At 39.5% G+C, this 12,393-nt stretch overlaps 1 protein-coding gene across 2 annotated transcripts in view; it reads left to right on the top strand.

Annotated features, from left to right (window-relative positions):
* SNTG1 (syntrophin gamma 1) overlaps positions 1 to 12,393 on the top strand; it is a 557,992-nt gene that overhangs the window by 474,852 nt on the left and 70,747 nt on the right. For both annotated transcript variants that reach the window (XM_054017063.1, XM_054017062.1), the window contains exons 13-14: positions 4,086 to 4,202; positions 11,286 to 11,357. In XM_054017063.1, the coding sequence (XP_053873038.1) occupies positions 4,086 to 4,202; positions 11,286 to 11,357 (189 nt within the window). The remainder of the gene's footprint in view (positions 1 to 4,085; positions 4,203 to 11,285; positions 11,358 to 12,393) is intronic.

Genomic DNA, 12,393 nt, shown 5'->3' with positions numbered 1-12,393 from the left:
GAAAAAAATCTCAAATATCTCATGGCTGCTTTAGTAGTGAAGTAATCAAATTTAAAATATCAATACATCCACATAGCATGAGTGACTTTATCCTGTTAGGCTGATGAATAGTAGAAGTACAAACTTTATAAAATGTCATCAGAGTTGTGGGAAAGAGAAACTACCAGCTGAACACAAATTACTTACCATACTACAAAAATATTAAGTATCTTCAGGCCAGGTGGTTGTCGCATTCTGGGGTGCAATATATTACCAATGAGTGGTTGTGTCACCACTTGCCCTGTAAACTTGGATGCCTCACAGTGCATTGCTGATTTAGCTCTCAACCTGGGCAGCTCACAAACAGCTTGACAGCATGCATATCACAACCTGAGTGTCTGTGCTAAACAGCCCTGATTCAGCAGCTCTGACCCGAGTAGCTGGTCTACAGCACTACTCTGGCTCCCACCAGCCTTGGTTACTACTTGCAGGGTAACCTCAACACACTCCCAGTCCCATATTTTCCCAGAAAAATGTGTTCTGCCACATCCAGCCCTCTCCTGGACAGTTCAGAGAAATATTAAGGTTTGTTGCCTCTTTAAGGAGTCAATATTCAACAGGTTTTTTACTTTAACTGAAGTTACCAACCAGTTCAGTTTAAACACAACACTGGATTAGTTTCAGTTAAAAATAAAAAAAGTTTATTACCAAAAGAAGATAGGATTTTAAGTGAATTCAAGCATGAGAGAAAACGTTAGAAATGGTTACCAGCAAATAAAAATGAAAACACTCATCTAACAGTCTAAAACTTAATCCAGCAAATTTTGGTTCATGGTTTTATTCAAGATGGCCTTTCTCCCCACAGCCTTCCAGCAAGATGGTGACTGACCCTCTCCTTGGTCAGGATCTCTCCCAAAGGCACAGCTGCATTTGTCTTCTTGGGTGAAAGAGAGAACTTGGGGTTTTCCGTCCCTTTGTTTTCTTCTGAAGGTTATCCCTCCAAGTAATGTTTATTCAAGCAGTGAGGAAGGTGACACTCTTTCTTCCCCCACTTATGTTTGCTGAAATGAAAATTGTTTTGTTTACTCCATTTCCTCTCCCTGCTGTCTGAAGGACCCCGTTTACTACTTATAAGTAAATTGAGTAAAACACACATTCCTTTGTTTCAGATAGATTTGCTTAACAGGTCTTTTGCCTGTCTAGTGGTATCTTACTATGTATCCAATTCCAATTAAACAAATCAAAAGCTAGAACCTACTAAATTCAGTTTAATTCCTTTCACCATGCAACTGTATCAGTCTCCAGAAATCAGAAATCATTTGCCATTTATCTGACATCATCAAAAATATTTTGCTAAGTCTTGTCCCAACCTTGCAAAGTCTTATATGTGTGAATAATTTTACTCACTTGAGTAGTGCATTTAAGTCAGTTACTTCCTCAGGCTCCTAAGAAATCTCAGGCGCACACTTCTGATTTTTCTGGCACCGTGAATGACATCCCAAGTACCATTAACAAAGGGAAATAAATTAGGGTTTTCAGTGGAATAGTTCTTTAAACCTTGCCTCATTGTACTTATGATCGTCTCTCTCACTCTGAGTATATATGTGCAATATAACTTTTCCCTTGGGATCTTACAAAAGAGGTTTAGGCTTTATGCTTAATTTTGCTCATTGGAGTGGACCCATTGAGTTAATGGATTTTCAGGCCAGAAGGGATCATAATGATAATTTAGTCTCACGTCTGGCATAAAACTGGCAACAATAAAATGTAGCAGAAACACAAACCCTGCAGGGTATGTCTATACTGTCCATGTCATCTGACCCAGGCTTGTGGGGTTTGGGCTAAGGGGAAATTGCTGTTTAGACATTCAGGCTTGGGCTGGAGTCCAGGCTCTGGGACCCCGATGATGGGGAGGGTCCAAGAGCTTGGGCTCCAGCCTGAACTTGAATGTCTACTACAATTAAACAGCCCCTTAGACTGAGCCCCATGAGCCCAAGTCAGCTGACAAAGGCCAGCCGCGGGTGTTTAACTGCAGAGTAGACATACCCCTAGAGCTGGTATTAATATATAGAGCCATTAATTTTGGAGCAATAAACTTGTGTATGTTGTTTCTGCTCTTAAAAAATGATGGAACATTCTCCATCCAGGGTCCTGAAATATCATAGGTTGAGTCATACTCAAATCATGCAAACAGGAAGGTGAATCATTTTACTCACATTAGTAATTTTGCTTTATGTAGGTAGTCCTATTGACGACTAATGTGTATAAAATTACTCATGCGTAAGCATTGGCCAGACCAGGCCCTTTGTATCTCAGTACTCAATCTGCAATACATCAGAACCCTGAACAGAGAAAAGCCCATGCTTATTAGGGTAGAAACAAATTACACAATCTTATTGCTCTAAAATTAACAGGTCTATTCCATTAACCATTCTATATGAAATAGATATTTGTTTGTCTATTTTCTGTGATATTTTACTTTCTACACTGGAAGTTGGTTTATTATCAGCCAAAGAAATGTATTAGTTAATCAGGTGTTCATGGATGTGTTTAGTCCATGTGCATGGTTTCTCCACAGCTATGGATACCAGTACTCTGGAAATACTCTGGTTCTTCTACTTTTGGTCTTGACTCACTCACATATCATAGATTGGTGCATAGTTACATTCTAATTTAAGTAATCAATTTCCAAAGAGGAGATAGTGATTTTAAGGAGTCCCCAGCTCTCTGAATACAGTGTAGATATAGGCCAAGATTTTCAAAAAGTGCTCAAGGCAGGCTCCTAAATCCATGTTAGGAACCTAAATAACAGGTTTGTGTTTCAAAAGGGTTGATCCACCCAGTAACTCCCATTGAATAGGTACAGTATTCAAAGGTTGTCATTAGACAACCACAAAATTGTATCTGGTGAGTATAGCTGTAGTTATACCATGATATAACAGTTTTACTCCAGTGTTGCTTCTTTTTCCTTTCTCTGCCTTTTTAGTGGGGATGGTGAAAGGGGAATTGGCCTATTTTTTTGTTTGGCAGAGCGGCCATTGGGTCCATCTCTGTTTTTCATAGTTGTTACAGTTCTTAGAAAATGTTCAAATATATTATGCAGGATGAAATAATGAATGTTATATAAGCAAAAACTAACAACAAAAAGAAAAACCCTGAAACAAAGTATAAATTATGTAGCATTCCTTTCTTAACCCAACTATTTAAAATTATAATTATACTTTACAAGTTTCAGATGGGCATGTTGCTTCTAACTTAAGACTTTTGAACTGGAGTACATAGTTAAAGTAGATAGTATACTAATAACATGAATAATTCTATGCTGCATTCAGTTGATGAGGTATATACAATATTTCAGTTTTAATATGTATAACTTATATTTGCGTGTTTTAGCTTATATTTTTTCATTCATGCTATAGTGGAAATCTTTTTTATAGTAATAAGTGCAGTATACTGCTACTATGTTTTAATTCACAACTCTGTCAGTTACAGGCTGTGTGGTCTGGGGTAAATCATTGAAGCTTGCTGACCCTTAGTTTAGCTGTATGTCAGATTTGTAAAATAATATCAACCAAATACCATGATATTTGAGTAATGTCTGAAAATTATGTTAAGCTCCTTGGATGAAGCTATAAAATTGAAATACAAATAGCATGCCTTCTCTCTCATACTGAATCCTTTCTTTCCACAGAAGACAACAAATCACCAGCCAGGATTACACAAATAAGAACTTTCAACCCCTACTTAATATTTACTCTAGCTTTATGGTTACTTGGTTTCTTACACTTCAGTTTCATTAAGGTCCTTTAATTTGAATTTTCAGCATATTTAGAATGACTCCAGCAAGTTTTTTAAGGGATGATAAACTTCTGAGATATATATTTGCCTTTTACTTTTGTTAGTACAATGAAAGTTTGTTCTGACAGTTTCCCATGAATAGGCTTTCTTTATGTGATTATGTAATTATAAGTGAATTACAAATATGTCATTTTGAATCACCAGTTCAAGGTCTTTAGTTAAATAGGATTTGAAGGGCATCAGCATAATTTGTATGATGAACATGTAATGTATGTGGAATTCATCAACACTATTGATTTTTCCATCAGATAGTCTATATGGGCTGGACAGAAGAACGGGAACAAGACTCCCTTCAGGACCGAATGTACACACCAAAGTTTCTAGCTCTGAGGGGTTCCTCTCTTCACAAATTTATAGCACCTCCAGTAAGTATATCTCTCATATTTAGCAGGGAAAAGTGTATTTAAAATAATTTTATCCGATACAATGCAAACAAACATTTTACACAGTGATAGGTGGATCTTTCCGCTGTCTACCAGGATGTCTTATAGAATAGTGAAAAATTATGGGGAATAAAAAGTTCAAGTTCTGTAAAATAATTATCAAAGGTATGAAGTGCAGCTAGTTAGCACTTTTCTGCCCACTTACCAGGAGCCCTTGGCAAAGTTGGAAGGGAAACACGTTGTTTGCTGCTAGGTATGGAAAGGTCAACCAGGCTGAAGCAAACTGGTTAGATTGTGCTGAATGATAGCCAGCCTTCCAGATTCAGACAGCTGAAGGCATGGGGACTACCAGAGCCTTTTGCATGCTGTGGAAATTAATTTTCAGAACATCTATGTTTCCAGATTTCATCTTGAATGTGACTTTTTATACTGTGTGAGAGCAGCAGAGGGGAGGGAGATAGGAGAAGGGGAAAATGGGCTGAGTAATATTGTTGGTTTAATTTGAATTTAACCAGCAAAATGTTTAGGGCCAATTTTTACTACTCTTACTCATGTTGAGTAGTGCCTCACTTGAGCCCTAACTCAACAAAGCTCAGGTTTTTTTTTTTTTACCTCTGCTCAGCAAAGCATTTATGCTGAGGTCCCATTACAGTAAAACATACAGTTAAGTGCTTTATTGGGTAGGAATAGATTTAAGCATGTGCTTTAAGATAAGCACATCAATTGTCACACACATTGGGAGTGGCAAGGAGAGTTAAAAATTCAAAAGAGAGACCGAAAACACAAGAGAATCTCATGATTTTTGAACTTTTGGAATTAGCTGTACTGCCTCTGCTTAGATGCTTTGATGCATGAGGACCTGAGCAAGAAGTCTCAATGATTTCAATGGGGCTGCTCACCGGCTTTTGATTCCGAGAGGAGGCAGAGAGGAAATTAAAGCTTAGAACTGGAGGAAAAAATGTCTTCTCTCTCTGAGCTGGGAGGGAAACAGAAATAAATTTCTATGTCCTGTAGAGCAGATTGAAAGTTACCACTCACTGTGAATAAGGGTGGATGAATCTGACCCCGAGACAGCACAATTATTCACTTGTTAGTTTTGGAGAGAACTTTTTCAAGGAGTTCTGATTTTTTTTTAAATTTTCTTTCAGGACCAGATTCTAATGTTCTTACTGGTGCTGAGTAGCACCTTATTCCAGAAGTAGTCCTACTGAGTTCAATGGAACTACTTATCAAGTATTTTTTTTTAATAAAAATATTATACTGTTCTCCAGTGAGGCAGTGGGGAAGATAGCCAATCAGAGGGGGTTCTCCCCCAGGAAAAGCTGACATTTGCAAGCGGGCTGGAGATTCTCACATCTCTGACTGCCTCCAGCCCTGGGCCAAATTCACATAGAAATCATGAGAGTGGACAATCACTGGATGAGAGTTTCATTGTCAGTCTGGCCCTTTCACACTGGGTAAAAGGCTCAAATAGTGTAAAGTGGCTCTAAAACCTCTGTATCTGGCCATGGAAGGATTCTCTTGGCACAGGCACTTGTAGAAGATGGCCATAAGCACCTCCTCCCTCCCCACCCCAAACACCTACACACATAGTGGGTGTGCTAGAGGCAGGAGAGAACACAGCACCCCATATTGCTGAGATTCCAAACAGTCGTGCTGCACTTAGGGCAGCCCCAAACGGCTGCTGTAGCTTGGACAGTTTCCAGGGATTAAAGGCACTTTACCCCTCCTTTCTCCTGGGCTACAAGTTCTGTGCAGCAAAATATCCCACCCAGTATGAGTAAGGGTATCAGACTCTGGCCCTTGGTTCTAAGACAGGCAAAGAGAAATTAGAGCTTAGGCCTTGTCTTCACTTACCGGAGGGTCCGGCGGCACGCAATCGATGTTCTGGGATCGATTTATCGCGTCTGGTTAAGACGCGATAAATTGATCCCGGATCGATCCCGGAAGTGCTCGCAGTCGGCGCCGGTACTCCAGCTCGCCAAGAGGAGTACGCGGCATCGACGGGGGGAGCCTTCCTGCCGCGTCTGGACCGCGGTAAGTTCGGACTAAGGTACTTCGAATTCAGCTACGTTATTAACGTAGCTGAATTTGCGTACCTTAGTCCGAAGTAGGGACTTAGTGGGGACCAGGCCTTAGAATCAGAGGGGAAAAAATGCCTTTTCTCCATGAGCTGGGAAGGAAACCAAAGTAAAATTGTATGTCCTATAGTGCACATTGAAAGAGAATGACACTGAGTGCCTTAAAATAAAAAAATAAAAACTTTGGATGAGTCATTTTCACCAGACAGTAAGTGCAATGCATGCACGTTTTGGGGTATTGGACAAAATTGCTTTATTGTAAAAGATTGCAATAGTTATAAAAAGGATTTTGAACATCATGTTTTATAACCACACACTTTTGTGCACACTGTTCTGTCTGCAATCATATAGCAATATGTGTTCTTTTTTTCTTGTAATTTTCAAAGATTAGTATCAAACTGTTTCAATACAACAATTTTTCAACTTCTAATTATGGGTTACTTAAATGGGAGTCATAAAAGGACTATACTTTTTTGCAGCATAAGCTCCCTGAATCAAGTTGCTTTCTAAACAGGGATGTGATGCCAATATTTTTACAAGGAGCTCTCACAGAATTTAATTTTTTTTTGGCCTGTGATAAATTGTGTAATAGTAGTAGTGTATGTGCTTGCACAGAGTGAGTTATAGGCATATTGGGCTGTATTAGTAGGAGCATTGCCAGTAGATCGAGGGAAGTGATTATTCCTCTCTATTCGGCACTGGTGAGGCCACATCTGGACTATTGTGTCCAGTTTCCCCCCACACACACACTAAAGAAGGGATGTGGACAAATTGGAGAGAGTCCACTGGAGGGCAACGAAAATGATTAGGTGGTTGGGGCACATGACTTACGAGGAGAGGCTGAGGGAACTGGGGTTATTTAGTCTGCAGAAGAGAAGAGTGAGGGGGGATTTGATAGCAGCCTTCAACTACCTGAAGGTGGGGTTCCAAAGAGGATGGAACTAGGCTGTTCTCAGTGGTAGCATAGTTCAGTGGTTTGAGCATTGGTCTGCTAAACCCACGGTTGTGAGTTCAATCCTTGAGGAGGCCATTTAGGGATCTGGGGCAAAAATCTGTTTGGGGATTGGTCCTGCTTTGAGCAGGGAGGTGTACTAGATGACCTCCTGAGGTCCCTTCCAATCCTGATATTCTATGATTTGAACAAGAAGCAATAGTCTCAAGTTGCAGTGGGAGAGGTCTAGGTTGGATATTAGGAAAAAACTATTTCACTAGGAGGGTGGTGAAGCACTGGAATGGGTTACCTAGGGAGGTGGTGGAATCTCCATCCTTAGAGGTTTTTAAGGCCCGGCTTGACAAAGCCCTGGCTGGGATGATTTAGTTGGTGTTGGTCCTGCTTTGAGCAGGGGGTTGGACTAGATGACCTCCTGAGGTCTCTTCCAGCCCTAATCTTCTATGATTCTATGATCTGCTCTTTTTTCCCCCCTTCCCATTTGAACAATAACACTTTCTCCTAACCATACTCAAAAAAGCAGCCATGACACTAGTTTGTCATCTTCGTCTTCTTTTTTTTTTTTTTTTTTTTTTTAAGTTCTAAAAGGTAGCAAGTGTAGAATGGTGTTGTGTCTCAGGCACCCTCTGAGTCACAGTTCCTCCTTGTGGCGACGAAAAAGGAAGGAGACAGAGCGCTAGGTTTTGGTAGTTGAAAAGTTTTTTAGGGACTTTTTATTGGGGTTTTTATTTTTTTACTTTTTATTTACAACATTTATGAGTGGTTTAATTTTTGCACATAGGAGGAGCATACAATACTCATTAACATGACTTAACAAGCCCATATCTTGTGCCCGTGAAAGCGAGCAGCGAGGGTGATGATTAGGTCAGCCAATAAGTTTCTTAATCACAGGCGTGGGGGTGTAGGCCGCTCCAGCCTCGCAGCCACGGGCGCAGTGTGCTGCAGCTGTGAACTAGCAATTCGGGAGCTGTGTGTCTCTACACCTCCTCTGCTCCTGAGAAAATATACTTGCATCTAGGCAACTGTGCTGGCCAGTGTTTGGGAGGAGGTAGAGCCAGGGCTCCACCTCTTGCTCAGAGGGCAGAGTATCATGCATGCCATCCCCATGCCCACAGCTGGGATCTGAGTAGATTCTGTATGGGCAGTGTGTGCTTCGCCTGTCCTTATTCCTCTGTTTAGTGAAGTAGGATTCAATCACAAAGTAATTATATATTTTCACATAATTCCCTATTTCTCAGTAGTAGCACTCAATCAAATATGGTTTGTCAACTATGGTTTGTCCTCATGTCTGTGTACATATGCTGGCATGTATTTATAACATATTTGCCGTACATTTTACCAAACATAAAACACGTGGACATGCCAGTGTGAGAATTTTTATTCATATGAGTAGTCCCATTTACTTTATTGTGATTACTCATGTGAGGTATGGGACTATTTGTATGAATAAAGGTTTGCAGGATGGTAACTCGTACTAGGAAAATCTTCCTTTGTTTTTGTTCCTGTATGGGCTTCTCTGATTGCCACCCATAAACCAAGACTTTAATAGGCTACAGCCCAGTTAAGAAGTTAATTATACTCTATGCAGTGCTAACACTCTTGTTCCTTACTAAATGTAATTAAGGATATAAAAGAGAGATTTAGAGAAAACAAATAAGGGCCAAGTCCTGCAATGTTTACACAAGCAAAAGTCCCTTCCACAGAAATGCGGGGGTTTTTTTGAGTAAAGACTTCAGGATTTGGAGGTATATGATTGAATCTAAATATTCTTTTTATCATTTGTTGTAATAGAAAGGATGGGGGGGAGGTGAACCATGTAACATAGATGACTGCAGATAATTAGAACTCTATTAAAAGAGCAAATATAACACTTAATCTTTTTGATCTTTTCATTACTGAATTTTATTTTAGTAAGATAAAGTGATTGGGCTTATGCTTCTCTTGTCTGAGTTTCAATTATTTTAATCTATATGCTCAACAAGATTTAGTACTATTAGCACATTTGTCATGCAACTCCATAATCAAATTAACCATAAAGACACAGTGTCATCCTTTAGCAGGTCTCATTTATGTAGAAAACAGATGAAAAATAGAAATTTATATGATACCAGCAAACATCTTGGTGTTTTAATATTATTTTGAAGAATCATTATAAAACAGTTAAACAAATCTGTGCATGATACAACATAAAAAGTGAGCAAACACTTTATAAAGTCCTGGATTGCTATATTACCCCAATCCTTCCCACAATAGCTCCTCAACAATCTAACATACCTCTCTCATGCATGTCTGTGGTTTCACTTAGGTAAAGCGATAAGTTCTCTCATATATTTTAAAGGATATTTTTATTCTCAAGTCTTGGAAACCAAATACATTCGCTCTTTCATTTGTCCTGTTCTTGAATATCAATAGCAATGATGTCTCAACCACTTTCATAGGGTTCTATTCCACTGTCCAATTTCTTTTACTGTTAAGAACTTTTTTTCTAATATATAACCTCAACTTTTCAGACCACTGTTCCTTGTTCCTCTGTCTTCTGAAACTATGAATAGTTCCTTTCTTTCCTTTCTCTCCGTTTCCTTGAAGGTATTTATAGAGTGTGATCATATCTTTCTTGATTCTTCTCCAGACTGTATACATTTTGCTGCCTCTTTCTGTCCTTTCTAAATCCTATTAATTAGCCCTTATCTCATTTTATTGACCCTTTATTATAATCTGTAATGTTTCAATGTAATACAATTGTTTTAAAATTACTACTTGTAAAAATAAATTTTATGTCCTGGGATAAACTTTTAGGTGGGCCAGAAATATTTTTCAGAGCTTAAGGTTTGAAGGGGTGCAAGAGTAGACACTCGCTAATACAAATATGATTCTTAGGCCTGGTCTACACTCGGGGGAGGGGGTGGAGGCAGGTTGATCTAAGTTACGCAACTTCAGCTACATCAATAACGCAGCTGAAGTTGACATACTTAGATCTACTTACCGCGGTGTCTTCACTATGGTGAGTCGATTGCTGCCGCTCCCCCATTGACTCTGCCTACTCCTCTCGCTGAGCTGGAGTACAGGAGTCGACGGGAGAGTGCTCGGGGATCGATTTATCGTGTCTAGACTAGACGCGATAAATCGATCCCCACTGGATCAATCACTGCCTGCCAAGCCGGCCAGTAGTGAAGACATACTATATGGAGATATACCTATCTCATAGAACTGGAAGGGACCCCGAAAGGTCATCGAGTCCAGCCCCCTGCTTTCACTAGCAAGACCAAGTACTGATTTTGCCCCAGATCCCTATGTGGCCCCCTCAAGGATTAAACTCACAACCCTGGGTTTAGCAGGCCAGTGCTCAAACCACTGAGCTATCCCTTCCCCTGTTAGCTATTGTAAACTCTTTGGGGACTGTCTTTTGTTAGGTGTTTCTTCACCACTTAGTGCAGTAGTGTCCTTGTGTATATTTGGGGGCCTTACCACAATATAAATAATAAACATAACACTACATAGGGGCAGTGTGCAACAGCCCTTAACATGTCTGCTCAGTGAGGGGAAGTGCAAAAATAATGCCTTTTTTACAAGTCCTGTGCAAAGGTCTGTCAGGATTGCTCAGGGACTGCTCCCTCAATGCATCTGCAGCAGCCAACAACACTCCAAAGGCAGCAGGGAGAAGATGGAGGCTTGGCCCAACCCCACTCTTGAACATACAGGAAAGCTGGTTGCACCACCCTAAAGGATGATACTGCCTGAATACAGCCCCACTGTACCCCAGGACACTCAGGGAGGGACAGTGCTTCCCTGAGGTACAATGTCTCTTTGGGCTCCTTGTGGAGTAGTGTGCCTCCTCACCACTGCTACCTGAGGGCTAAATGTGTCAATGTGGCCCATGGTAACAGTTCTCTAAGGCAATGTTGTGTGTCTCTTCTGTGCATATGCAGTGTATCAATGAAAGAAGATCTTTGGGACAGGACAAAATGGGCTATAAACTATATCATTAAGACAAAGTAAAATTACGTTATTTATTGTATTTTTGTTTGTTTTTTCAAGGTCACCACGTGGGATTGGACACGAGCTGAAAAAACGTTTTCAGTTTATGAGATCATGTACAAAATTCTCAAGGTATGAGGAGCAAATGTAAAAAGTTATGGAGGTGGCAGCTGAAAGGCAAGGGGGAAAACAACATAGCTAGATAAATTGCACAGCGTGCTGTCAGGAAGAGTTTGAACCTTCTCCCTTTGGAGTCAATGGCAAAACTCCTAGTGACATGAGTGGGTACAGGATGAGCAAAGTTTTTCCAAAGCGCTGCAGGATTGGATGTAAACTGAGTTTAACTGGGTTACCGTCCACATGGGAAAGTGCTTTTTCACCATGATCCAGTATATGTTTTACATTGGCAAAGCATTTTATAGCTTCTCAACCAATATAACATTTGTAATATAAATAATTTAAACTGAGTAACTACAAAAATAGGGATTTATTCTGCCCTCAGATACATGAATGCAACTCTCATTGATTGCCACAGAAGGTTGCACCCATGTACTTGTGGGCTGGATAGATCTCTGAAAATATATACATTAGTGTTCTTAAAAACTTGTCATTTACTGCTTTTACCATAATTTACTCCATTTGTTGTATTCTCAACACATAGAATGAGCAACTATATAATGTTTAAACTGTTATCTTTGCAAATGGCAAGGTTTTAAGGGGATCACATGTTGCATGTAACAGTATTGCATGTTATATATTTAATGTCGTTTCAGGCTTACTATATATTGACATTCTGTGTTTTAAACATCATGGAAATTGAACATTCTCTAGGTGTGTAATAATTTTCATGTATATTAAATACAATGTAAAAATTTGAGAAAACAAAACAGAGATTAGGAAAATTTTTCTCTTTCCATACATTTGAAATGATACTTTCCCTTATTTTCTTTCCTCCCTGATACATGTGGAAGGGAATTTGATAATTTCTCAACTTTTTAACGTGGCCTCTATTAGAAGTCATTTATCATTTGACAGCACGGTGATAGGACAATAACAGTGATATTTCCATGGTGTGGAAACTTATCTGAAATGTTGACTTTTTAATAGTAACCTTTGTAAATACCGTGTTAGAAAAAGTTTACAGTTACACTCTATTAAAATGTTATAG

This window comes from Malaclemys terrapin, chromosome 2, assembly GCF_027887155.1.
Source record: "Malaclemys terrapin pileata isolate rMalTer1 chromosome 2, rMalTer1.hap1, whole genome shotgun sequence".
Taxonomy (NCBI): domain Eukaryota; kingdom Metazoa; phylum Chordata; order Testudines; family Emydidae; genus Malaclemys; species Malaclemys terrapin.
This window is presented reverse-complemented; position numbering and strand designations above follow the sequence as displayed.